At 53.7% G+C, this 27,691-nt stretch overlaps 1 protein-coding gene across 4 annotated transcripts; it reads right to left on the bottom strand.

The window, feature by feature from the left end:
- Nucleotides 1–140: 140 nt before the first annotated feature.
- Nucleotides 141–19,403, bottom strand: KIF7 (kinesin family member 7). Of its 4 annotated transcripts, none has more exons than XM_055326408.1 (19): nucleotides 19,308–19,403; nucleotides 17,293–17,644; nucleotides 15,272–15,472; nucleotides 14,556–14,946; nucleotides 13,859–14,408; nucleotides 13,264–13,380; nucleotides 12,556–12,774; nucleotides 11,676–11,815; nucleotides 11,190–11,305; nucleotides 10,873–11,025; nucleotides 9,289–9,491; nucleotides 4,969–5,166; nucleotides 4,520–4,645; nucleotides 4,183–4,356; nucleotides 3,047–3,262; nucleotides 2,265–2,471; nucleotides 1,394–1,592; nucleotides 1,151–1,297; nucleotides 141–936 (listed from the first exon to the last, which is right to left on the bottom strand). In XM_055326408.1, the coding sequence occupies exons 1-19, from the start codon at nucleotides 19,383–19,385 to the stop codon at nucleotides 563–565; spliced, it is 4,161 nt and encodes a 1,386-aa protein (XP_055182383.1). In that variant the 5' UTR covers nucleotides 19,386–19,403; the 3' UTR covers nucleotides 141–562. The 4 variants fall into 4 exon arrangements, with proteins under 4 accessions (XP_055182383.1, XP_055182386.1, XP_055182385.1 ...); XM_055326411.1 differs by having other exon boundaries at nucleotides 142–936; nucleotides 4,183–4,359; nucleotides 10,873–11,022; XM_055326410.1 differs by having other exon boundaries at nucleotides 142–936; nucleotides 4,183–4,359; nucleotides 11,676–11,812.
- Nucleotides 19,404–27,691: the final 8,288 nt, after the last annotated feature.

The following is a 27,691-nucleotide window of genomic DNA, read 5'->3' as shown; positions in this document are numbered from 1 at the left end:
GCTTGCTGGCAGTCTTGGCCAGGGGCAGGACTAGGGCTTCTTAATTAGGCCTGTCTCAGGAACTCTGAAAAGCTTTCAAGCCCATTGTGTCCTCCAATCTGATTCTCTTGGCTTGTACATCAGACCAAGTCAAAACTCCCATTTCTTCCTTCAGAGATTCTCATTTATTATAAAATGGTTTTACAAGATTCTAAAAATACACAAAGTTTCCCACCATAAAAACAAGACCACTTAACACACAACCCTGTTGTCACTAATTGTTCTGTGTCCAGCACTGGCTCAACCACAGCCACACAGTCTTGAGACCAGAACTGCCTTTTGCGCACATTCAAGCCAAAAATGGCAATCTGGTACCAAAGCTCAAAGGAAGTGGGAGGCAGGACTTAGCATATTTTTTAAAAATTGAGTTGAATTCATTTGGGCTGTAACCCAATTTTGCTGACTCCAATTGTGTCAAGATCAGGACCTGGATCTGCAGTGGGAGGTAAAGACTGCCCTTCCCAGAAGCAAAGGCAGGCAGCTGGACCTTGCTGCAGGCCTGGAGTGTCCCCTGCCCATGAGCCTACAGGGGGTTCTTCCTGACGTCAATCATCCCTGGGCTGCCTCGGCGCAAGTCCCGCCGGGGTGTGGCCAAGGGCCCGAAGTTCCAGGGCAGCCCCAGCTCACCCCCAGGTAGCACCCGTCCCACCAGGGGCTCAGTGGCCTCCCGAGGCCGCAGCTCCTCCAGAGAGCCAGGCTCCTCACCGGACAGGCTCGAGCGTTTCCACGTCAGTGGCAGTGGGGCCCGGACCACATCCCGCACCTCATCCCGGGCACGGGGGACGCTGTCGGGCAGAGGCTGCTGCCAGAGCAGTTCAGGGCCAGTGGGGAGCTCCTCCTCAGTTCCAGGGGGTGGTCTGTTCTCCAGGCACAGGGTCCTCTTCTCCCCACCTGTCACTGGGAGAAAGGATGCGCTCATCAGAGGTGGAGGCAGTGCCTTCCAGGGCAGCCCCACTTCTTCAGGCCCCAGCCCAGGAAGCCATGCCATGTGTGAACTACCCTGGGAAGAGCTGGAGTTCGCACAGTTTTAAAGCTTCCCCCAGGGAGGGAAGCCTGACACTACAAGGCAGGGCAAAACGTGGCCCAGCTCGCAGACTCAGGTGAGAATTACCCCTGCTTGGGCCTGCAGCATTCCAACTGCTGAGTTTCTGTTTCAGTTCCTGGTTCATCCACATGTGGCGGCCCAGTTCCTTCTCCAAAGCTTGAATCCTGGTCTCATATTGCCTCTTGCTGTCTGCTAACCCCTCACCAAGGTGATCTGGAGGGCAGAGACCGAGGAGGTGGTGAGACGCTGTGGGCGGGTGGGTAGCCAGGGGCTGGGCCCAGGGAGTGTGTGGGGCCTGGGGTGCCTCACCTCGACTCTGCTGGAGAAGGAGCTGGATGTTCTGCTCATGCTCCTTCTGCTGCAGGGTCAGCTGCCGGTCCATCTCCAGGCGCTGCCGCTCCAGAGCCACCTCCAGCCAGTAGACCAGCCTCTGCTGCTCCTCCAGCTGCATCTCCAGCTCCGAGAAGGCAATCTGCTGCTGGTGCTGCTCCTCTCGGAGTGTTACTACCTGTCCCAAACCCAGACACACTCAGCCCCAAGCTCTGGCTCCCTTTGCCACCAGGGACAGCAGGTATTCGGCCAACTTGCCACCATTGCCCCCCGGGGCAGACGTCACTAAGAAATTGCCAGGGTGTTCCACTGAGCCAAGACTTGGCCTCAGACACCTCAACAGTGTCCCAGCTGGTGACTTACTGTGATGACAAGAGTCAGCTCTCAAGATGAAGCTTACTTTCTATCCCTGCCTCAATCTCCTTCCTCTTCAGGTGCTCCTAGGCTCCCAGGCAGAGCCTCAAGCTGTGGGATCTCACTGAGGCCAGGATATCTCAACTTGGCACTAGTGACATCGTTGGCAGAGAACTGTGGTTGTGGGGGTCTGACAGCATCCCTGGTCTCTACCCCCCCACTACTGTGATGACCAGAAGCATCTCTGGACCCCTGGGGGCAAAACCTCCCTGATAAGAATCACTGATCCGGGTCCACTGGAGGGGCCAAGCAGGGGAAGGTGGTGGGGGAGAGTACTGGGTCTTAGTTTCACTAAGGCAGGTTTTAGAAAGCAGAGTCCAAGGTGGCCTGGAGTTAGCCTGGGAGGAAATGGAGCTACCTCTGCAGCTGTCATCAGACCCACCCTCACCTGAAGGCCAGAAGGCGGTGGCAGGGGGTTTGGGGGCCGCAGACCCACCTTGTCAAAATACTTGCAAAGCAGGGCTCTGGTCTCTGAGGACGAGAGGTAGCTGAGCTTGGCCATGAGATTCATCTCACACTGGGAAAGCAAGGATGCTGAGGCCCGCAGCACCCGCTGGCGGCATGTGATGGCCTCGTTCTTATACTCGATGGCAGCGTCCAGGGCCTCGATGGCCTCATCCAGCTGGAATAGCGTCCGTTCCTCCTGCAGGACAAGGCATGTGTTAAGGGGGAGGCCCGGCTTCTACCACACGCACCCAGCGGTTGAACGACAGCCCAGGGCAGACAGCAACAGCTTGTAGCCACAAGGGAGATGTCGTGTCCCTTCGTCCTGAGCACGCAGTCAGCACAGCAGGGACAGGAAGCTTCCATTACAGCCCCAACCCCAGGGGGAGGCCAGGGCTCTGGGAGGCTACTTTCTGCAGTGCACCGCCTCACATGATCTCTAGCAGGAAGCACAGAAGACCCTTTGCCCAAGGGAAGCATGGGGAGACTGCTTCCGAGCACAGAAGTTTATAGCAACAAAGCTCTCCCTGCTGCTCAGGGACTGGCCACCAGGTGCGGGGATATGCTGCCGACACTCATTCCCACACAAGCCCAAGCATGTAACACGTGGATTGACACCCAGGGCCCAGCCTGTGTGTCCCAGAGCTGACGACAGGGCCAGGCCAGCAACCCTAGGAGCCACCCCCCTCTCTGAGTCTCACCTGCGGAAAAAGCACATTCAGGAAGCAGCAGGGCCCGGCACCAGGCTGGGGGGAGGCCAGCCACAGGGCTCACCTCGGGTGATAGCAGGCTGCCCCGCCGCAGCTTGCTGTCAATGTCCAGGCGCTGCTTCAGCAGCGAGTCCTTCTCCTGGCGCAGGGCATCGATCTCGCCGCGGAGCCGCTGCTGGCTCTGGGCACTGCCCTGCCGCAGCTGCCCGCTCTTCTCTGACAGCTCCTTCTCCAGGTGCTCCAGCCGGCTGGACACACGCACGATGTCCTCGCTGAGGGCCTGGGGGCAGCCCCGCCGGGGGTCAAGGAGGGAGCAGGAGTTATGGCAGCGACACTACCTCACCCCGCCCTGGGATGATGCCCTTCCCTCAAGCCCTAAGATCCAGGAGCGCTGCTCAGCGGGGAGGCCTGCGGAAGCTGAGGGAGTGGAGCCCGAGGGACTGGAGCCTCTGAGGAGGGGCCCCCATCGATGGCCCAGAAGGACACAAGACAAGCACATGAAAAGGCACTCCTGGCAAAATGGGGGAGACCCAGCTGGAAGCAGAGCAGAGCAGGCCCTTCTGGGAGCCCGATGTGGGAGGAAGAGAGGGCTCTGAGGGCAAAGGGAAGTTCCAGACAATCCAGCAGCGCCCTGAAGCCCCTTGGACTCAAGTGTTCTAGAATGGCAGCAGCAGTGGGGCTGGACCCCTGCAGGGACCTAGCCAGGCACCTGCTCCTGGCCCCGCCCTGGGCTTTGTGTTTGACATACCCCCTTCTCATCTGCATGGCAACACTGTGACTCCATTTGACTGAAGAGGCAACTGGCTGAGAAGCTCCTTATTTAAAAAGAAGCAATGATGCAGGGTGGACGGAGGTGACCAGGCCACGTGCCCAGGTCTGTCTGCCTCCAGCACCACTGAGTGCCGGTGCTCCATGGTCAGCCCTCCTGTCTACACCTGCTATTCCTTGTTCTGCCTGCATAGCCGCACATCAGAACCTGCATCATAAACACCCTAAGGTGGTGTAAGCCCTGTAGGACCGAACTTCACATAGCTGCAGCTTACATGGCCATTACATGGGACATCACCCAGAAGAACCTCACCTGGCAGGGTTATTGTCTGGAGGGACCTCAAACGGAAGGACCCACCTAATGGAATCTCACTTGGAGAAACCTCAACTAGCAGAAACCCAGCTGACAGGTTTCTCCTGGCAGGACCTCACCTGGCTGGACCGTAGGCGCTTGCTCTCCAGCCCCGTCTTTTCTTGCATCAGTGCCTCCTTCTTGGCCAGGATAGCCTCCCGCTTGTGGAGCTCCTCCCCCAGCTCCTCCAGGGCCCGCCGCTGCTGTAGGACTTTCTCCATCTCTTGATCTAGCCACTTCTTCTGTTCCTCGATCTTCTGGGGGAGGGTGGGGGAGGCAGGGAGGGAACTCAGCTCTCACCCTGGGCCAAGGGTCCGAGGGGGAGAACAGCGAACCTGCCAGCTGAGCCCCAGGGGCCTCTGGCAACCCGGAGGGCTGCGGGTACTCCCAGGGATGCAGGCCCAGCCCAGGCCCCACCTGTTGCTGCTCCAGGCTGACCACGGAGCCATTGCTGCCGCTGCGCCGCTTCCTCTGGAACGCCGCGATCTCTTCCGTTTTGATCTTCAGGATCTTCTGCTGCTGCTCATGCCTCCGCTCCAGCTCCTGGGGAGGCACCAGGTGAGCAGCTCAGAACTGCCTGTGGTCCACAGAGCCCCCCTGGAGATGGCCTCACTGCCCTGCATCTCTGGGGACCAGCAGCAGCAGCACACGCTGGCCTGGCTCCTGCGAGACGCCAGTCAGTAGGCACAGCTTGCCCCTGGGACCCCTGGCCCTCCCCTTTTCCAGGTAGAAGAACACACCCCGGGAGGCCAAGTGACCTGTTTATGAGGTCACACAGTCACAAGTCGGGGGGCTGTGATGCAGCGCTGGCCCACCCCCCAAGCCGGCCTCTTGCCCAGACACCTGCACCCCAGCCCCAGCCTGACCTTGACGCGGTGCTGCCGCTTCGTCATCTCTGTCTCCAGGCGCCGCTTCTGCTCTGTCTCCTCACGAAGCCGCCTCTGCAGCTGCCCCTGCTGCTGCCGCATGAGCTGCACGTGCCTCTCGAGCTCCTGCAGGCGCTTCTCGCTCTGGGCAGACAGCGACACCAGTCGCTCCGTCGCCTGCTTCTTCTCCTTCAGCACCTGGACCAACACAGCCTCTGCTGGGTCAAGAGCTGTCACCACACTGACACAGCCAGGGTGGGCAGGACCAAAGGAGGAGAACAGATAGAGGGGCAGACAGAAGGGGACACAGGCCACTGGCTAATGTCAGAAGGCGAGTGGTGGTGGCTAGTCTGACATTTCCTATGTACCAGGCACAGACCAGGTGCTCTGTGTGTAGCAAGTGATCCTGACTATCTTATGAAAAAATAGGATTAGAATTATCCCTACTTTGCAGATTAAGAAACTGAGGCACAGACAGGTCAAGAAACTTGACCAAGGACCCAGAGCTAGTAAATAGCAGAGCTGGGATTCACACCCAAACAGTCAGGTTCCAGAGCCCACATTCTCAATCATTCTACTGAAGTGTCTCTCAGACACCTCAACTGAGAAAAGGAAGGAAGGAATGAAGGATTGACAGCTGTATGGATGGATGGAAGGGTGGGTGGTGAGATGGATGGGATCATATAAGGGTAAATGTGTTGGGGAATGTCACTGAGAGATGTGACCACTGGCTAACCCATGAACTGGACTGGGGTGATTAGGGCACCTCACCCCTTCTCGGGCCTTGGATCATGGGTTCCACTTGCTTTTCCTGCTCCCAGAGGTGGCTCTAAGGACCCACCCTTGAGATGGGATGTGGAGCTGGACAGCCACATGCAGAAAAATGAAACTGGACCACTTTCTTATACCATACACAAAAATAAACTCAAAATGGATTAAGAACCTAAACATGAAACAAGAAACCATAAAAATCCTAGAAAAGAGTATAGACAGTAACTTCTCTAACACCAGCTATACCAATATTTTTGTAGATCTGTCTTCTGAGGAAGGGGAAACAAAAATAAACTATTGGGACTTCTTCAAAATCAAAAGCTTCTGCACATCAAAGGAAACAATAAATAAAACTAAAAACCAACCTACTAAACAGAAGATATTTGCAAATGACATATCTGATAAGGCGTTAGTATCTAAAATATATGAAGAACTTACACAACTCAACAGCAAAAAGACAAATAATCCAATTAAAAATGGGCAGAAGACCTGCAAATGGCCAACACACACATGAAAAGATCCTCAACATTACTTATCACTAGGGAAAAGCAAATCAAAATCACAATGACAGGTTACTTCATAGCTATCAGAATGGCTAGAATTAAAAAGACAAGAAGTAACAAGTGTTGGTGAGGATAGGAGCAGCGAAAAGGAACTCTTGCAGGGAACACAAATCAGTGCAGCCACTATGGAAGACAGTATGGAGGGTCCTCAAAAAATTAAAAATAGAAATGCCATATGATCCAATAATCACACTACTGTGTATTTACCTAAAGAAAATGAAAATGCGGGGATCCCCAGGTGGCTCAGCGGTTTAGCGCCACCTTGAGCCTAGCGTGTGATCCTGGAGTCCCAGGATCAAGTCCCACATCCGGCTCCCTTCATGGAGCCTGCTTCTCCCTCTACCTGTGTCTGCCTCTCTCTCTCTCTCTCTCTCTGTTTCTCATAAATAGATAAATAAAATCTTAAAAAAAAAAAGAAAATGAAAACGCTAATTCAAAAGGATATAAGCACCCCTATGTTTATTACAGGATTACTATTATTTTTTAAAGATTTACTTGAGAGAGATTGAAAGAGAGAAAGGACAAGCAGGCAGGGAGAGGCAGAGGGAGAGGAAGAAGCAGACTCTGATGAGCAGGGAGCTCGACATGAGACTCAATTCCAAGACCCAGGACCATGACCTGAGCCGAAGCACACTCAACTGACTGAGCCACCCAGGTGCCCCCTATTGCAGCATTAGAGCCAAGTCATGAAAGCAGCCCAAGTGTCCCCTGATAAATGGATGGATAAAGATGTGGTCTTTACAACACAATGACTATCATTCGGCCCTAAAAAAAGAATGAGATCTTGCCATTTGCAACCATATGGATGGATCCAGAGTATTGTGTTAAGTGAAATAAGAGAAAGATACAATATGATTTTGCCTATATGTGGAATCTAAAAAACAAATGAACAAACCACACAGAGACCCAGAAATACAGAGAACAAACTCATAGTTCGTGGGGTGGGCAAAATGGGTAAAGGGGTGTGGGAGGTCCAGGTTTCCAGCTATGGAATGAATATATCATGGGGATGAAAGGCATAGCATAGGAACATAGTGGTATTGTAACAGTACCGTGTGGTGACAGGTGGTAGCTGCACCTATAGTGAGCACAGCAAAACATACAGACTTGTCAAATCACTGTGTTGTACACCCGAAACTAATGTAACCCCGTGTCAACTACACTTGAGTAAAAAAACTGAAACCAACCAAACAAAAAGATTAAATTATTAGCAGATAAAACCAGTCTGGCTGAGTGGACTAAAGTACTGCCCAGGCTTCAATACATTTGAATGATCAACCAGTAGGGCCAGTTGCCCCATATGCCAGACTGGGGACCCCTGCCAAGGCACCCAATCCCATGAGGATATGCAAGACATGGGAAACAGCCATTGTCCCAAGTCTTACCGTGGAACAATATGCTATGCTGCTGAGAACACCAAGCCCCCCTATCATACCCAGGAAAGGGATTACCTACCAGAACATGCCATGAGATGTCCCATCAGGATGGGTGGGAGACTTCACACCCCCAGGTGAGAGGGAACCATCCAATCTCCACTGGCTTTTTTTTTTTTTTTTAAAGACTTATTCATGAGAGAGAGAGAGAGAGAGGCAGAGACCTAGGCAAAGGGAGAAGCAGGCTCCCTGCAGGACTCGATCCCAGGACCCTGGGATCACAACCTGAGCCAAACGCAGATGCTCAACCACTGAGCCACCTAGGCGTCCCTCCACTGGGATTCTGTTGTCCTGCTACAAGCTGGACCAGCTGAAATTTACTATATGTGGAATAGAATACATACCATTGAGCCAGGGAAGGCAGCAAGGGTGGGCATATCCCACCCCAGTCCATCTTTACACGCCTGACAGCGCTGCCTCCTCCAGCCAACATGTATGGTATGCACAACCAGGTCAATTTCCTAAAGCTGCCAACCTGCCTCTCCCTGTGGCCAGGTGGACACCGTTTTCCAATAGTATGATCATGTGGCCGCCATCTTGGTTCCCTCCATGGCCTGGAGGTTACAGCACACATGGAAGCCCTTCCTAAATTCATCCAGCAAGCCTTCGATAATAGCCAACAAAGTCTATCCTTATTGAGAACACTGAAATGTCTCTGATGAGAATAGCTATCCTCCAAAATAGGACAGACGGCCTTGGACATGATTGCTCCAAAAGGAGGCACCGGTGAAATTATCCAAACAGAATGTGGTGTGTTCCCCAGCTGAGTCTACTAATGCATGATCTTTATTAAATCACATAAGGACAGAAGTGAACAACACCCTGGGTGATCCAATCCCCAGCCTGGGGGAGTTAATAAACCAGTGGTTCGGATCACGGGGCTCTTAGAAAAAGTGATCACTGATTTTGGAATCCATGTCTCAATCTGTATTCTCTCGGACATGCCTATGTTGTTGCTGTGGCATCCAGAGCGCCACCAAAGGAGCCACCTTCAAGTGAATCAAAACCCCTTGATGATGGCTCAGAGAGGTACCTGTGGAAAGGGGCACCCAGGACGAGTTCCATTGCTTAGTAAACTTGCCACTTTCCTCATTGGAGTGGCTGTCTCTCTTCCATTTCTCCCTGACCTCCAAGTGTGGGGACCCAGTTCAGGTTACACCTGGGAAACTCCAGAGGGGAGTTAGGAACCAATTAAATGAAATGGGGTATGGATGAGACAGACATATGGACTGGTGGGCAGAAAGAGGGAAGATGGAATGGAGAGGCAGGTGGCCAGGGAACTGGGAGGCGATGGTTGCATGAATAAGAGGTACCCTGTTTTCATACCCGCCTACCCACCCCCGCTCTCCAGGCAGGACTGGCCTCCCTGCCTCTGCTGTGTTTAAAGCTGAGCCAACTCCCAGCGCTGCCGACTTCTTTGTCACCCCAGCCTCACCCTGGGAGGCCGCCAAACCAGCCAGGGGCTGGGGCACCAGGGCCTGAGCATCCATAGGTCCCAGTGAACTTGGGCCCCAGGACCCACGTGTCTGGATCCCGGGACTCCCAACACTGACCTGCACCTGGCTCTGGGCAGCAGCCACGCGCTGGCGGAACTCCTGGAGCTGGGACCGCTCGCCAGGATCCTGAGGCTCCTTGCCCTCGAGCTCCCGCAGCTGTCTCTGGCTTTCACTCAGCTCGGCCCGCACACGTTCTGCCTCCTGCTCCAGCTCCCGGATGTGCTGGCTATGCTGGCGGTTCAAGGCCTGGGCTGCCTTCCCTGGAGGGGATGGGGGCTTCATCAGCACAGGAGGCCCCTCCCACCGGGAGGACCATCCTTTCACCCCCCATTCCCGAGAGGTGGCCACCTGCAAGACGGTACCAGTACCACAAGTTACTGAACGTATTTTCCTTTAAATCACTTGCTTTTCAAATTAGCCTCATCCGTCAGTGTCCCAGGGAAATTATGGATTCCGCTGCCTTTATTTTTATCTAATACATACTAGCAAAGACCTAGCTTGGGCCTCCATAGAATTAAGCCTCTAGAACTAACTTCCATTTGCAGGAAATCTGAGGACAGAGGACAAGTTGAATAACACCCCAGGGAGCAAATAGGCAGACCCAGAACATGGCAGGGTGGGGGGCTGTGAGACATTCCTCAGGACTGGGAGAAAGTACTGGAAGGGAGACTTCAGAGGCCTAACAAGCAAACAGTGTGTGGAACACATGTGGAGCTAGGTTCTAGCAAACCAGCTGCCGAGGAACCGAGGGGACAGGTCTGTGCTCTGGGCATCCGGGTGACATTAAGTGTTGTTAGATGCACTCATGGTATTTTGGTTAAAGTGTCCAAAAAGAGGCACAGCAAAAGGTATGGGGGCAAAATGACAAGATACCCGAGATTTGCATCAGAACGCTTCAGCAAAGGGAAAAAGAGAGATGAATGCAGGGCAAGACATTGTAACGTGAAATCTGCGTGACGGGTGTGAGAGCCTTACCAGCCTTTCCTCACGGGTTTGAAAGTTTTCACAATGCATTTTTTTTACAATGCATTTTGTAATAAACTTAACTACTAAAATAAAAAGGCTCAGCTGGCCACTACCTCAAATCTCTCCCAGCCCCTTTACATGCATCACCAGGGCACAGCCTGGGTGGCTCAACGTTTAGCATGGCCTTCGGCCCAGGGTGTGATCCTGGAGTCCCAGGATCAAGTCCTATGTCGGGCTCCCTGCATGGAACCTGTTTCTCCCTCTGCCTGTGTCTGTGCCTCGCTCTCATGAATAAATAAATAAAATGTTGTGTTTATATGCATCACAGCGGCAGACACAACATGATTTGGGGACATTATTTGCTCCCGAAAACCAAGAGAGTGTGAGCACCAAGGTGCCTCACACAGTAGGCAACTGATAAAATGCAACCGCTACTGATAATGCTAGGTAATGCTTCCTGAGAACCAGTCTAATTACTTACTTCAGCTGAATTAATTCACTTCAACAACCCTTGAAACAGGTACGATTACTATCCCCACTTTAGAGATGAGAAAACTTGAGTCCCAGAGGAGCTGTCCTACCTGCTCAAGGCCACACAGCTGGAAGAGGCTGAGCTGGTTACCAAACCTAAACGACCATCCGGTGGGAGGCCCACCTGACAGACCAGCACCTCACCTGTGCGGACCAGCTCGCCAATGAGCTCCTCCTTCATGCGAATGTTGATGGACAGTTCCCGGATCTTCTGTTGGGCCTGGGCCAGCCGCCACTCAGAGGCCATGGCAGCTGGGGTCTGACGGGGTCGAGCCGGGGCCTTCCTCCCACCAACTACTGTAACAAGCACACTGCACTGTCAAGGCTGCTGCCCCAGCTGACAGTGGGGGAGGCGGGCGAGGGAAGGGGCAGCCAGGGGTGATGTGTGGACTGTCCAGGATGGCCAGTCCAGGACGGTGGAGGGGAGGGTCAGAGCCCTCTCTGCACCCGACCCAGCTCACCTCTGGGCCCTGGGATGGCTGCACCCAGTTCCTCAAGGTGAAGCTCTGGGCCCTTCCTGTCGAGTGGACTCCCCGGGCAGGCCCCCTCCCTATGGCTACATTTGTTGATGCCATTTCTGGAAGACAGAAGCAGGAGTCATATGCTTCCCAGCCAGAGGAAGGCAGTGAAGCCATTGGGTCAGTGGAATCCCAGAGTGTCAGTCCAGCAGGACAGAGGCCAGGGGGGCTGAGTCTCAGGGGCACTGGGCTGTTGGGGGCACCGAGGGCCACCTTGAAGGCTGAGGACCAGGAAGCCCAGGCCCACCCAGCAGCACATTCACCCCAGTGAGAACTCTTGGTCCCAAGTCCACCGCCCCCATCTGTTCTTCCCAGCTAGATGAAGCAACGTAGGTGAGGGCACCCTGAGACCACACACAGCAGGACCCTCCTCCAGCCCTGCCTGGGCCTGTGGCGGTTCTGGTCAGGTGGGCAGTTGGTCCCACTCGCCTGCGCAGGTGCAGGTTCCGCTGAGGCAGCTGTTCCTCCTGCTCCTCCTCCTCCTCCTCCGATGCAGCTGAAGAGCCGCTTCCTGGCCTGTCTACCTCCGCCAGCAACTTGGCTCCAGTCTCTTTGCCATTTGTCACCTGCTAGGGGAGTGCCAGGGCTTCAGGACAGGAAGCCTCTAGGGGGCCCTCCGTCAATCATTTCCCAACACCAGTCTTTGCTTCCGACCAAACCCTGCCAATCCCAGGGTGGAGGAGGAGCTTCCTCCCTGCCCCCCTCCACCCCTCCCCTCTGCCCCACAGCACCTGGGACTCCCCAGGTGACAGTCTGCCCTGTCTTTGTATACAGGTCATCTGCACCCAAGTCTTATCTCACCAACACCGTGCCCAGGTGGTGTGTGTATGACAGACTCCTGCCAAACTCACGCCCTCCCTCTCCTCCATGCCTCAGGCTTTTACAGCTGAGATGACCCAGCGCTTTCAGGAAGATGCAGGAACAGCATTTGTCCAAAAGGTCCCAAGTGAGTAGGCAGCCAGGCTCAGGGAAATTAGGGCTCATGGAAAAGTAAACTTGCAAAGACAGAAGGGGTGACCTCAGAGGTGCTAAGCTCCCCATCTCTAGAGGTACGTAAGCTTCCCATCCAGTGCTGGAAGTCAGAAGCCCGTCTGTAACCTCCTCACTCCACAGTCAATCTCCAGCCAGCCCAGGGATGCCCAATGGCACCAGATCCTTCACAGCGGCCCTAGAGAGTCACCCAAATTTTGGCCTTTCCTCAGAGCCAGTTCCAGGAAAGCCTGGAGTGAGGAGCACGTTCCCCAACACTGCCTTTCCCCTGCCTGGGCCCGTCTAATTCAACAGACACCCAACCTTGCCACCTCCTCACCTCTCCCCAATTCTCGGGGCCAACGTCATCTCCAGGAAGGCAGGCAGGGGGCATGACACCCAGTGCATGACTGTGGGCACCCCCCAGGGGGGCCGTGTGAGGCCGGGGCACAAAGGACCCGGGAGGCAGGAGCCCTGGGGCCCCCCAGCCAGGCCGCACCAGTTCTAGCCGCAGCCGCAGCTCTGCCATCTCCTGCTGTTGCTCACGCAGCCGGTCGCTCTGCAAGACAAATTCAGGTGCTAAAGGGAGATGCTGCAGGGATGCCGACAGGCAGAGGAGGCCACCCCCGTCCCTGAGCCAAAAAACTCAGAAGGGCCAAACATCTCTGACCACCTCCTGGTCTCCTTCCCCCCAAAACACACACGGACACACACACACACCCCTACAGACCTAGCTCTCACCCCACCGTTAGGTCCTATCCCTCCCTCCGAGTCCGTCCTCCACTTTCAGGCCAATCACTGCCGCCAGAGGGCGCCCAGGGAAACGCTGACTCAGTTACCTGGGACCCATCCCTGCCCCTCCAGCCCCACCTCTCACCTCCGCTCACCGGGATCCCCCACAGTCACTGCACCATTCAGTTCCTCACCTTCACGCAGGTGCTCAGCTGTGCCTCCCCCATCTCTGCCCACCCTGTCAGAAGCGTGCCCTGGCTAACTCCCTCTTCTCCTCGGGAAACTTCACCTCAAGGAAGCCTCCCCCCCCAAACACCTGTAGTTTGTACTGTTCCATGGCGTCCTCCAGCGCAGCCAGAAAGTCTCGGTTCTCCTCCTCCAGCCGGGCCACCTGGCTCTGCAGGGCAAGCAGCTGCAGTGCCCCTTCCTCATCCTATGAAGCAAGGAAAGAGGTTTCAGGGGCAGGACAAGACTGCCTGTCTCTGGGACACCCCAGCTTGCTGCTCTGCCCTTAGCTCCGCCTGCAATTGGGGCTCCAGAGCCCACCTCACCTGCGATCCCCTCTGCAAGCTATTTGGGCCACCTCAGGTCATTATTAATCATACTGTTATTAACGATATCACCACTCTTAGTAGGAACCCAGACTCCACTAACGTGCTGGGTGGGGTACCTGGTGCACCTTCGGCCCTTACAACAGCCCCGGGAGCCCAGAAGGTAGATACTAGCGTAATCCCCTTTTCACAGATGGAGACCCTGAGGCTCGGGGATGGACAGGTAGAGTGTGATCAAGGTCACTGGCAGAAGTGCCTCTGAATCAGGAATGTGCTCTGCCGGCGGGGGCGGGGGCAGGGGTACCGCCGGCTGGACGAGAACCCTTTCCTTCCCCGCTCCCTCCCTCCCCCGGGCCACACCTGGCCTTTGGCCACCTTCGGCCCGCCGGGCCCCTGCGTGGCCGGCTCCTCGGCGGAAGCGCTCTCGATGCCGCTGTCCGGCCCAGAGGCGGAGCTCAGGGCGCTGCGCTCGCCCTCCACGGCGCACAGCCAGTCGCGCACTTTGCGGACGGCGGCGCCAGGCAGCCCGGGCTCGGCCTGCAGCTCGCGCAGGAGGCTGTAGGCGGCGTCGGTGCGGGCCCGGTAGCGCGCGCACTCGGCGCCCAGGCGGGCGGCGGCGGCGGCGGCGACAGCGGCAGGAGGGGCCTGGGCGGGGCCGGGGGCGCGCCGGCTGCGGTGGATAATGCGCGTCTCCGAGCGGTGCCGCGGGGGCCCCCGCGCACCGGCCGCCACCTCCTCGGGCGCGCGCTCGGTCTCAGGCCGCCAGTTGACCGTGGCGCGGTTACGGATGTTCTGGGCGCGGCTGGCGTAGTTGAGGGTGTTGAGGGTCTCGTCGAAGTCGGAGGACGAGGGGCTGACGCAGGCGATCATCACCGTCTTGGCGTTGCCCCCCAGCGAGTCTTTGAGGATCCTGAGGACGCCAGGTGGGGTGCGTCAGGAGCCCCGGCGCGCCTGGACTCACCTGCCGCCGCACCCCGCGGGCCAGCGCCCCGGGAACACACAGGACCCATCCCCTACTGGCCTCCCCTCACCCAGTGGCCCGCCCGGGGACCCTCACCGGGTGATCTTGGAGTCCCGGTAGGGGATGTGGCTGCCGCGGCGCTGGGGGTCACCCAGGGCGCTGATGACGTTGCCCAAGGCCAGGAGGCTGCTGTTGATCTGGATGCTCTCCTTGAGCCGCTCGCCCGTGCTGCCCGTCTTGAGCACCCTCTCCGAGCCCGCCAGGTCCACAAAGTGGAACTTGGAGACTAGCAGCTGGCCGGCCGGTCGGGGCAAGCGGCTGGGGGCACGCCCCCGCTGCTCCAGGGTCACGGTGAAGACAGTGTGGGAGCGGCTGGACAGGCGGTTGAGGTGCGTGGCCCCGGTGTGACGCGCCGCGTTGCCCATCTCCAGGAGACTCAGCACCTCGTCCAGGCCCTCAACGTCCACCTCCTTCACGCCACACAGCACTGCGGGCATGGAAGCCTGTGAGCTCGGGGTAGGGACACCCCGGGACTGGCCAGCCAGGAGGGCAGGCGGAGCAGGGCTGGATCTCTGCAGCATTCCCAACCCAGGGGCCCATGGAGGGGGGGCGGGGGGGAGATCCTGCCCATCCTGACTCCAGCCTGAGGGGCTCCAGCTTGCCCCAGGCCCACCTCAATGCCTTGCATGCTGGGCACAGAAGTCGATACTGAACTCAGTGGAGACAGGAGACAGGAAGGCAAAACCTTCCAGTGCCACCCCTCAGCAGCTGCAGCCCCACTCCCAGCCAGTGGGGCCCCCAGAGTTCCTCACCAACATTTCCCCGATCATCCTCCCGAAGCTGGATGTCACGGCTGGCAGTGCCCACCTCCAGCAGGTCTCGGAACTCCTCCTTATACACTTCCAGGTAGGACACGTGCACCAGACAGTCAAGCAGGTCATTCTCATCGATAAGCTTGAAGGCTTCAGCCATGGCCCGGGGGATGATGCCCTGCTCGTCCTCATGAAGGGAAGCTAGGGAGACACCACAGAGCTCCTGCCACCATGCCTTCAGACGGACATGGCTCAAGGCCCCAAGGCCCCTGCCAGCAACTGGAGGATGGAGCTCCAGCATGCACGTAGCAGCAGAGGCCAGGATGGCTGGGTAGCCTGAGCCGGGCCATGCTCTAGGATGGTCAGGCAGATTTATAGAATTTCAGAGTTGGAAGCATCCTCTCAAGATTCCACCAACCCCTTTCATATTGTAAGCATCCCCTTCACTACATTCCTGCTAGATCATCAGATACCCCTGGCTTGATTACTCCCTGGGGCAGGGAGCTCATTGCTATAATCTATGCTCCATTATATAAAGGACCTCCTAGGGGCACCTGGGTGGCTCAGTTGGTTAAGCATCTGCTTTTGGCTGAGGTCATGATCCCAGGGTCCTGGGATTGAGCCCCACATTAGGCTCCCTGCTTAGCAGAGAGCTGCTTCTCCCTCTACCTCTGCCCCTCCCCCTGCTTATGTGCTTTCTCTCTCTAAAATCTTAAAAATAAATAAAAGGAAAGACTTCTTAAATGTAACCCAAAAAAGTAATGAGAGGATATTCAGAGCAGCACTCTTCATAACTTCAAAAAAATGCAACCATCCTAAGACCCAATAGAGGATGCAGTTAAATAAACTATCTTATATGCACAATGGAATACCAAGCCACCATTAAAAAACTGGCTTGAGGGATCCCTGGGTGGCGCAGTGGTTTGGCGCCTGCCTTTGGCACAGGGCGCGATCCTGGAGACCCGGGATCGAATCCCACGTCGGGCTCCCGATGCATGGAGCCTGCTTCTCCCTCTGCCTGTGTCTCTGCCTCTCTGTCTCTGTGACTATCATAAATTAAAATTAAAAAAAAAAAAAACTGGCTTGAAGTATATTTAGTGATACAGAGTAATATTTATGATATATTGTTAAGAAAATAAAAAAGGATATAGGGATGCCTGCATGGCTTAGTGGTTGAGCGTCTGCCTTTGGCTTAGGACGTGATCCCGGGGACCTGGGAGCGAGTCCCACATCAGGCCCCCTGTGAGGAGCCTGCTCCTCCCTCTGCCCATGTCTCTACCTCTTTCTCTGTGTCTCTCATGAATAAATAAAATCCTTTTTAAAAAAAACCCAGGATAATAAAAAAATGGGTATAATATAATCCCATTTTTTTATATAATCCCATTTCTTAAAGGTAAAATAATTTCCTCAGAGAGAGAAACTATAATGCTAACAGGGTGATTGTTGAAAAGCAATTATCAAGTAAGTTTTCTTTTGTGCTTGTGTTTTTCTGTATTTTCCTAATTCGCCATGACAAACATGTATACCTTTATAACCTAAGAGAAAGCAGTCTGTGCTACTTAAAATGGGGCAGACCCTCCAACTGGCCCAAAGCGTCTCTCCCAAAAGTCTGTTCCCTCACCAGGCATCAGCCAAAGCACAGCTTTCCCTGGACCCTCCCCATTCCAACTACGACTAGAACACAGATTCCTGACGCTTGGCAGCCATCCTGACAACCTCCAGAGACAAGCCAACTTCTTTTCCCTTTCTTCCCACTGAGATCACCAGAACCACACAGTGCGACCTCCTTTCTACAGAGTTGAAAAGCACCCCCTGCCACATCCAAGGACTCATCCTTCCTACCCTGGTCAGCCCACTGATATGGCTGGTCCCACCCTGGGCTGCAGATCTGATGAGGAAACCTGCTCCCCCCAGCACCCCTATCTTCAACAGGGAATGGCAGCAAGAGGGCAGGGGCAGAAGTTCAGGAGACACGGAGTCCCCTCGATGCGGGCACGGGGCCCTCAAGCAGGGTCACTCACCCACACTGGCCTCCCCCATGGTGTACGTCTTCCCAGAGCCGGTCTGACCGTAGGCAAAGACGGTGGCATTGAAGCCCTCGAAGAAAGCCTCGAGGAGGGGCTGCACACAGGCCTGGTACACGGCCTCCTGCCCGGTGTCCTCATCCAGCACCACGTGGAAGCCAAAGTGGCGGTCTCGCCCCAGGGTGATGCGGCTGTGCTCGGGCTCCACCCGCAGGCAGCTCTGGTGCCCGTGCAGCAGCTCCTTGGGCAGCAGCGGACGGACTCTCAGGGCCACCCTCACGGGGGCCTCCTCGGCCCCTGGCAGCCTCTGGGTCTCCAGCCCCATGTTGCAGGAGGGCTCCTCCTGGCCCTGCAGAGAGAGGAGGAGGCCCCTATCATCACCCCCTGTACTCTAGGGGCAGGACTCAGCCCGCAGGTGACCTGAAGCCAGATCCTGGGGCTCCTGACCTTGGAGAGATGAGATGAGAACGTCCTCCTTGCAACCCTGGTGCCCAAATACTGCAAGGGCCAACACAGTCCTACACTGTAACACTCAATGGCTCCCATCACTGGCAAAATAAGGCCCTAACTCCTCCACTTGACTCCCAAGGGCTTCTGTGTTCCAGTCATACCCTTCCCCTGGGGCCCCATCTCCTAGAACACATACACACCCCACTACCACCACCACCACCACCACCACACCAGGGAACTCCTTTCCCTAAGACCTACTGGGGTCTCCATAATCTCTGCCTTTGTCACCCCACACCCCCTGCCCCACCTTCTTCAAAAAAGATCCTTCAAGACTTTCCTTCAAGCTCCCACCACCAGATCTGCCAATTCTATCTCCTAAATATCAAGTTCACCTGCTTCTCCCCATACTATTGCCAAAGCCCGGGCCCCTGCCACGGGCCTCTTGACAGGATGACATTTACCAGCTTTGTCACTGCTCTTGGTCTCCCTGTGCAGTCCAAAGGGGCAGCCAGGGGCATCTTTCAAAACTGCAAATGCAATCCCGTCACTCTCCCACTTAAACTCTCTTAAAAGGCTCCCCATTGCCCCTGATATTCAAAACTTTAACATCCCTGCCTACCTTGTCTACTCACTTCCTGCACCCACCTTGGCTCACCTTTCTCTGCAACACACTCCCATCTCTCCCGGCTGAGGCCTGCTGGGTGTTCCTCAGGGAGCCAGGGAAGCGCCTGTGTTCTGTGTCCCACCACTACACACGCACAGCGCCCAGGGGTGCTCCCACCAGCCACGGGCCACTCTGTCGCAGAGGGGGCTGAGAGGCAGGGACTCTGCGGTCCCGCTTCCTGCTGTATCTCCAGCGCCCAGCACAAGGTCGGACGCTTAATAGCCGTCCAACAATGATGATGAAACTGCACCCCAAAAAGCTTTCCCAGTCCCCTTCTCTTATCGCACTGGCCCCCTCCCCATCGGGCCCACAGCACTCCATTTGTCACTATTTATCTTTTCTCTACAGGTGTAACGGTTCGTTCGTTCCCTCACTCGATCACCCAGTCCCTGCTGTGTGCGGGGCCCTGGGGACACGGCGGTAACTACCGCGCAATCCAGTGGGCGCCTCCGCGCGCCCCGCACCCTGAGCTCTTCAGCGCCGCGCGGTCCCGGCTTCTCGGCGCCCCCGCGCGCGCACCCCGGGCGCCGGGACAGCTCCGCGGCTGCGGTCGGCGCTGGAGGGGGCGGGCACGAGACCGGAGCTCCCGGGAGTTTGGAAAAGTGATTACAGATGCGGAGCGGACCCTCGCAGCGTCGGCGCTCGCTCCTCCGCGCCAGGCCCGGGATGCTGGCCTCAGGCCCCCGACTTAGGGAACGGGGTGCTCCCGGCCGCCCAGGAAAGGGGCCTCCAGGAGGCTGGTATGCAAGCAGCGGGGGGGCTCCTCGTGCTGGCGCAGAGCTCCCCAGGTGCCGGCTCCCACTGCCACCCCGCCCAGGCTTGCGCAGGGAGGCGGCGAGCGCGCGCCTCCCCCACCCACCCGGTCCCCGACCTCCACCCCTCCCCGGCCCACACCCACCTGCTCGGGTGGGAGCGCGGTGCCCCCGCGGTGCAGTCGGGCGCCGAGCCTCCGCGCGGCGCGATCGGATGCCGTCATCGGGACCCCCGCCCCCCAAAACATCCCGCCCCTCACCCGCCACCCCGCCCGCGCGGGCGCTCGAGGGCGGAGGCGGGAGCCGGGCGGCGCCGCGGAGTCTGTCCGCAGACGGGGCGGGGCCGGGAGCGGAGGGGCGGTGGGAGGGGCGGCGTGGGGGCGGGGCCTCGTCCGGGGGCGGGGCCACGGTGGCGGGGGAGGGGGGCGCCCCCCAGCGCCGTCCCCGCCTGCAGGCGCTGCACTCTGGATTCCCGCGCAGACTTGCAGAATTCTGGGGACTCGGCGGACGCCAAGGCCTGGTGCTCCGAGCTGGAGAAGCCCACCTGCTCTTCGAGCGGGGCACCTAAATCTTAAGGCAAGTTGCAACAGGTGAGGAAACGAAAACTAACTGGGAGACTTTCGCTCCACGAGGAGAGAGGTTGGCTTCTCCAACCCTAGACTCTGAATAACAGCGGACTGAAGATAAGCTTCTATTTGTTCGTGAATTCATTCGTTCGGGTGCAGACCTTCCCTCCTCCCGTCGTTGCTACCCGGGTATCGCAGTCCTCCCTACACCCACTCAGACCTCAGCAAAGCTATCCCTTCCCCAACCTCAGAAAGCCTCCACCCCACTTTTCTCGGATTTCACTACCCCTTCTAAAAAAGCTGAGAAGGATCCAACCCCCAGGAGATTTTCCAGGTAGGGCTGGGGGCCCACTCCACCCTGTGTGAAGGGGCTCTGGCTGCACCCCCTGCACTCACACAAGGGAGTCCTCGCTGTGCCCCTTCTTCACCAAGACCCAAAGTGACGTAGAGGGTGGATGGATGAAGCCACCAGGGACCGGGCATGCCAGACAGAGAACAAGCTGGAGACTGCCCCTGGGAGAGCCTCACCAGGGCAGGCCCTGACAAGGCCTGGCACCCCCCAGCACTGGCTTGGAAGCCCCCAGTTTAGAGTGAGCAGGGGAACCACCTGTCCATTGGTAGACTGCACCGCCACCCAGCCTCAGATTCCTGGATGCCACAGTGTCACAGTTCCCCGGGAAAGAGGCCGCTGGGAGGTGAGGTTTTTGGAGAGTTCTCAGCCAACCTCTCCAGTTTGGGAGGTTACTCTGGGTGAACAGCTAGTGGGACCCTTGCGGAGGTGTTCATTCTGAATCTACCCAGGGAAGGTGCTGACCAAGGGACTGCCTCCCACCATCTAACCCAGCACTCCAGCCATCCTTGTCTCCTCCTCTCATCCTTTCTGCCAAGGAGCCCTGACTTTCCCCTCCTCTGTAGCTTCCAGTCCAGGCAAAGCTTTCTCCTCTACACCCTGGCCACCCAAATCATCACTACCTCTCATCTGGGCCACTGCAGAGCCTCTTCACTGATCTCCCTCCTGTCCTTGCAACACAGGCCAATTTAAAATAATAATAAAAATAAGCATGAAGTATGAAGGAGACAAATAAGAATACTCAGTGTCTTGGAGGGGTACCCTTCCAACTCTTATTCTCTATGTATCTTAGTCCATTCAGGCTGATATAATAAAATATCAAATGCCCAGACTGGGCAGCTTATAAACAGCAAACATTTATTTCTCAGTTTTGAGGGCTAGGGAGTCCACGATCACAGCCATGGAAGATTCAGTGTCAGATGAGGCCCCACTTCCTGGGTGTCCCTAGAGGGCCCAAGCCACAGCGTGCTTATGTGGTAGAGACAGGCTAGCTCCCTGAGGTCTCTTCTATAAGGACACTGACCCCTTCCACAAGGCCTCCACTGTCACGACCTAATCACCTCCCAAAGGCCCCATCTTCAGTATCATCACCTTGAGGGTTAGGATTTCAATGTGCGAACTTGCAGGGGGACACGAACATTCAGACTACAGCCCTACCATACACAAGCACTTGCATGTGTGTTACACATGCATATTATACACATATTATCACTTGCCCATTTTACCTGCTAAACTGAGAGGTCCTTGAAAGGAGAGTGCACTATTTACCCCATGTCTCTTTCCCTTGGCCCACAGCCAAACACCATCACTCCATAGAGGTTTTCAGTAAAAGTTATAGAAGAAAGGAAGGAAAACCTTTTTGCATTAGCAGAAATATGGATATGGATCACTGTGGCTCATGTTTTTGTATTGTAGGCACAAAGTGATAGAGTGCCACGTAGGATGTATCTGGAGAGTAAGGAAGGAAGCGTCCACTTAGAGCACCTGGGTGTCAGTTAAATATCTTCCTTCGGCTCAGGTCATGATCCTAGGGGCCTGGGATGGGCCCTGCATTAGGCTCCATGCTCAGCGGGGAGTCTGCTTCTCCCTCTGCCCCTCCCCCTGCTTGTGCTTTTCTCTCTCTCAAATAAAGTCTTTAAAAAAGAAGAAGCAGAAAAAGCATCCCTTTGATGACATCTTATGCCTTTAGAAGTCAAGTCCCCCATCCGGATACCAGGCCATCCTGTCCTCAGCTCAGAGTCTTGTCTTCAGTCACCTGTTTTGCACTCTCCGTCCTGACCCAAAAAGCCTAGTAGAAATGTCTATCTCCCCACATCAAAAAAATGCTTGCTCAGCTCTGAGACTTGCATTTTCCCACATTGTAACATTTGTGAAATTAAGTTGCATCTTGTGGTCATTGCCAAGGGAAATGTGGCACCAGGAGAGGTGAGAGGGGATGTCCACAAGCCACTTCAAGGAGATGGTGTCTTCCCTGTGACCTCTGATGGACTGGTTGCATTGGGAGCACTATGCATGGTTGAATTTTAATTAAAATCTAGAAACAAATTTGTCTTTTTAAATGTCAGTAGAAAAATTGAACTGTGATGTAGTAGCGAAATTTAATTTATTATGTATACAGAAGATTGCCTGTCATCACAGGCAGTATCATTAAAGACTGTAGAAATTGCCAAGTCTCTTTGGATGGATCTATAGTGGGAAGCCTTCAGCTTCAACCAACACAAACCACAACTTGAAGTGGCTTGAACAATAAGACCATTTGTTCTCTCAGCTGAAAGACAAGAGGGAGGTGGCTCTGGGGCAGGTTGAATCAGTGGCAATGTGATAGAGGACCTGGCTTGTCTATTTCTCTGGCCATCACCTTCAACCATAGAAGATTCAGAGGAGGAAGAGAGCATTGTATCATGTGGCATTCTTCGGATTAAAAGAAATTTCTTAGGAGCCCTAAGAGCAGCTTTCCCTCATATTCTTTTAGGATTTAGGGCTGCGCCCCCAGGAAATCACCACTGGCAAAAAAGCAGAATGACTATGCTGGCTTAAAATATGCACATGAGATGGGTCGGACTGTATTGGGAAAAGTGATGGTTCATTTTATGTATTCACTTGACTGGGCCCTGGGCTGCTCAGATATTTGGTCAAACATTACTTTGGGTGTTTCTGTGAGGGTGTTTTTGGGTGAGATTAACATGTAAATTGGTGAATTTGGAGTAAAGCAGATCAGCCTCCCCATTGTGGGTGGGCCTCATCCAATCAGGTGAAGGCCTGAACAGAACCATAAGGCTGATCCTGCCCCAAATAAGAGTTTTCCTGTCTTCCTTGAACCAAGACTTCAGCTTTTATCCCACCTTCAGACTCAAATTGAATATTGGCTTTTCCTGGGTCTTGAGCCTGCCAGACTTTAGACTGGACTGTACTGGAACTCCATCTCTGGCTCTCCTGGGTCTCCAGCTTGCTGACTCACCCTATAGCTCTGAGGACTTGCCAGTCTCCATAACTGTGTAAGTTAATTCCTGGTAATGAATCTCTCTGCATATATACACCTCCTATGGATGTATATTTATATACTGTCGGTTGCATCTGTTTCTCTGGAGAATTCTAAGACAGAAAGTCATCCACAACCAGAGAGGCTGGTCAACTATTCACATGCATGAAGGATCCTCATTCAGGTACCAACCATCTATCTGTCAGAAGCTGCCAGAAGCTGCATCACTTCTGTGATAGAAAATGCAATTAGGGAAAAAAATAAATCAATTAGGGAAAAACTAAAAATTCACACATTTGGGAAATGTAGATGCAACCCCAGTGTTCTCTGACATGCTGTAGAATTACATCGTTGGTCCCAAATATTCTAAAGCAGCTGGGGTCCTGAGCTGGAATGATATAGAGAAGCCTGGTACCATAATGGTCAAAACAATTCCTTTAGTCTCTATATGTGAAAAGGCTGGAAATGAAACTTGAGTCCTCATGCTTGTAAATGTAACAAAAGTCAACAATGATTGGCGAAACCTCATTATTTAAGAGAAGGAAGTGCAATTATGATTACAATTACAGTTATTAAGCTTTAAGAAAAAATTAAAACTTTTTTGTTACAATAAAATTTTGAGAGAATTTTGTGACCTTAGAGTTCACTGGAACCGTCAATGTGAACTCATAACTTTGGAGAGAAATACCTTTTTTTTCTCACTCTTATTAGTAGTGATTGTGCAATGTTTTTTGTTTTGTTTTGTTTTGTTTTTTGGGTTTTTTTGTCTATCACCAATATGCATGTGGAACAATCAGATATGCATACCCCAGGGTTCAAACTGTGGGCTTTATAACTGCTCCTTATTAAAACTAGCTGGTTCCAGAGATGTCTGGGTGGCTCAGTTGAGCCACTGACTCTTGATTTGTTTTTTGTGTTTTTTTTAAAAGATTTTCTTTAGGGATCCCTGGGTGGCTCAGAGGTTAGTGCCTGCCTTCAGCCCAGAGCATGATCCTGGAGTCCCGGGATCCAGTCCCACATCAGGCTCCCTGCATGGAGCCTGCTTCTCCCTCTGACTGTGTCTCTGCCTCTCTCTGTGTGTCTCTCATGAATAAATAAATAAAATTTTTATTAAAAAATAGCTTCTAGGTATCGAAGGCCAAAAAACATACTATAAAACAACAACAACCATTTTCCTTATCTATTAGAGAGAGCATGAGAGGGAGCTAGCACATGGGGTGGGAGAGAGGGGAGGGGCAGAAGGGCAGGAGAAGCAGACTCCCCACTAAACAAGGAGCCCAATGCAGGGATGGATCCCAGGACCCTGGGATCATGACCTGAGCCAAAGGCAGATGTTTAATGGCCTGAGCGACCCAGGAACCCCAAAGAGGAACTCTTTACCTTCCCACAGTGTACACTTCCACTGAGGAGAAACTAAAACTTCAAGAAATTAGAAAACATGTATAGGACAATCAGTTCTCCACGTGGAAGAAAGGCTGGGACTTGGCCATATGACATGCTTTGGCCAATGGCATTGAGGAGACATGATGCAGCCGGAAGGCTGTGCTTTGTTGTGGGAGAGCAGGCCCCAGATCTCCACTGACCCTTACCCTGGATCCCCAAAATAGTATACCTGGAGCAGATTTTTTTTTAATTTTTTTAATTTTTATTTATTTATGATAGTCACAGAGAGAGAGAGAGAGGGAGGCAGAGACACAGGCAGAGGGAGAAGCAGGCTCCATGCACCGGTAGCCCGATGTGGGATTTGATCCCGGGTCTCCAGGATCGCGCCCTGGGCCAAAGGCAGGCGCCAAACCGCTGCGCCACCCAGGGATCCCGCTGGAGCAGATTTGAACCCATGCACAACCTGAAGCCAAGTTCAGCTGATCCACAGACCAAAGCAGAGCCATCGTGAGTACCAGAAGGATGAGCTGAACCACAGCCTACCTGCTGACCCACCCACAAACATAAGAATAAATGCATATTGTCATAAACCACACTATTTAGGATATTTGTTGTGCAGCAATATGGCAGAGGCTGACTAATACATATTGCTTTTAGGCCTTTCTATCTCTCAAGACTGGTTCAATTCTGATACAAATGACTAAATTTATATACTTATTATTAATATACTAATTTAATATACTTATTAAATATAAAGTGTATTTGTTTTAGTCCATTTGGGCTGCTATAACCAAATACCACAGACTGGGTAGCTTATAAACAATGGAATTTACTTCTTATAGTTTGGAAGGCCAGGAAGTCCAAGATCATAGTGCCTGCATGGTCACATTCTGGTAGTGGCCCTCTTCTTGATTTGTAGCTGTTGTTTCTTGCTGGGTCCTCACATGGTGGAAGAGGCAAGGGACCTCTCGGGGGCCTCTTTTTTTTTTTTCTTTAGATTTTATTCATTCGTGAGAGACACCGGGGGTGGGGGGGGAGAGAGAGAGAGGCAGAGACACAGGCAGAGGGAGAAGCAGGCTCCATGCAGGGAGCCTGACATGGGACTCGATTCCGGGTCTCCAGGATCATGCCCTGGGCTGAAGGCAGCGCTAAACCGCTGACCCACCCGGGGCTGCCCTGAGGCCTCTTTTATAAAGACACTAATCCTATGGAGTCCTCATGACCTTATCACCTCCCAAAGGTCCCACCCACTTCCTAATACTATCATCTTTGGGAGGGGGTAAGATTTCAATATATGACTTTGGGGGGGATACAATCAGATTATGGCAATATTTGTATTTAAAAAAATCTCTAGTGAACATGATTGACTGGCAGGAACTTCATTTAGAGTGAAACAAAAGCAAGTCTCAGACGAATACATCAAATTCCACTTAAAATGCAAAGCCTGCAAAACGAAATAGCATTGGAATGACGTATATGCACAGGAAAGGAATCTATAAAGAAAAGCAAAAGGCATAATAAACACAAAGTTCCAGATTATAGTTCCTGGGGGCAGGGCCAGGGTGAGAATGGAGATGCCACACAGGACGTTCTAACAGTACCGCTCACGTTCTGTGTGTCCCATTGAGTGGTAGGTAGGACAAGGGTCCACCCAGCAGTACGTGCAGGTTTAGTTGCCCCTCTGCAGACAGGAGAATCTCTGGACGCCTGCTAACTATAGTCAGGTGCTGATGAGTCGTGTGGAAGTTTCCATGGACTCAGGCCTTACAGGAATGTTTAAGAGAATTTGACTTATTTGTTTGTAATCAACATTTCAGTATTTTCAATAATTTGATTTATGCATTTTGTAATATTTGACTAAATATGAAGTATTTAAATGTTCAGGAAAATTATGCTTCATACGGTGAGCAAGTCATAGTGCTGTCTCCAGTCAAGAAGTCCTTTGGATACTAAGATCCTAAATAATTATGAAAGAAAAAAGTGGTAAATAACTGTGCATATAAAGGTATTTTATGGGCTGTAATTGTTATTTTTCCATCTCTGAAAGCTGTGATTAAGTTGGAGGTGCATTTCAGGAGCTGGACTAGAAGAGAGAGGATAAGGAAAGGGGCCTTGACATCCCAGTGTGAAGTGGAGGTCTTCCTGAGGTCATGAGCTACCAAAGATGAGTGTGGATGAGCCTTCACATTCACATGAGCAAGGAGACTTGCCAAAGTGATGTGTCTAGGAACAGTGAAGAGTCTCACACCAGACAATGAAGTACATTTCTATCATTTAGAGGAGGTATTTTGCTCTCATTTCTCTCCAAAAAGTATTCAGAAGCCCCAAGGTCCAGGCTCAGAGCACTTTGCTACCTAATCAAGAGGTTTCTAACGGTAAAAAGAATCTTTTACAACTTAAACTGTTTCCTGCGCTGTCCTATCCCATACACTGGCCCCCAACATCTGAGGGGTGGGGGTGGGGGGTATGGGCCTGGCCAGCAGGTATGTTGATTGCTACTGTCCTGTCAAGGCCCCAGTTCTTCTGGGCTGCTGAGAGGGCAGTTTTTGTGCCAACTGGAGTATGGTCTAGAAGGAAGAGCCACAGGACAATGGAAGAGTGGACAGTCAGGAGTGTGGTTTCTGAAGCTCCAGGAAGAAAGCAGCATGGACAGGTGAGTCCAGAACAGCTGGGTGTTCCTGTCTGCACACTGAGGCCTGAGGTCACTGCACCAGCAGCTGCCCACGGGAGCACTGCCAGGGCTAGGCTGGACTCGATCTTTATAGCCCCTGCCATATTGGCTTATAAGGGCCCCTCTCGCCAGATTATACTCCCTCCTCAGGGAACTGCTGGGAGTGGTGTGGATTGTAGAGGTGGGGGTGGAGTGCCCAAGGTAGCTCAGAGTCCTGGTCATGTCCACAGGTGCATGTCCACCGGCACTTCCATCTCCCCATCCTGGGCATCTTCAGATTCCAAAACCAAGCATCAAGGCCAAGGACTCATTACACCAAAGATCTGCCAGGACCCAGACTCAGTTTCAAAAAGCTGGGCTTTCTGGTGTGCAACAGAGTGGGGGCCAAGAGGGTGCTCACGGGTCTGACGGAGAGGTAGGAATTATCTGTGTAGCTGCAGATGACAGTAACAAGGAAAACTGAATTTGGTTTAAGGATACTTGCTATTATCTGATAATAGTTAAAATGCACATACTCTTTCACCCAGCATGCCATGGTTCCAAGTTATAAATTTCTCCTATAGATATATCTACACAAAGCA

The sequence above is a fragment of the Nyctereutes procyonoides genome, unplaced genomic scaffold (assembly GCF_905146905.1).
Source record: "Nyctereutes procyonoides isolate TBG_1078 unplaced genomic scaffold, NYPRO_anot_genome, whole genome shotgun sequence".
NCBI lineage: Eukaryota > Metazoa > Chordata > Mammalia > Carnivora > Canidae > Nyctereutes > Nyctereutes procyonoides.
Note: the sequence above shows the minus strand (reverse complement) of the source record. Positions and strands in the feature narration are given on the sequence as shown.

Bases quoted from the DNA above. Each gene is read 5' to 3' on its own strand.
- KIF7 (XM_055326407.1), bottom strand. From the start codon at position 19,385: ATGACGGCATCCGATCGCGCCGCGCGGAGGCTCGGCGCCCGACTGCAC. The intron at 17,645-19,307 runs GTGGGTGTGGGC...CTCTCTCTGCAG, and splicing joins CCGCGCTCCCACCCGAGCAG to GGCCAGGAGGAGCCCTCCTG. The intron at 14,409-14,555 runs GTGAGGGTCCCC...TGGCGTCCTCAG, and splicing joins CGGGACTCCAAGATCACCCG to GATCCTCAAAGACTCGCTGG.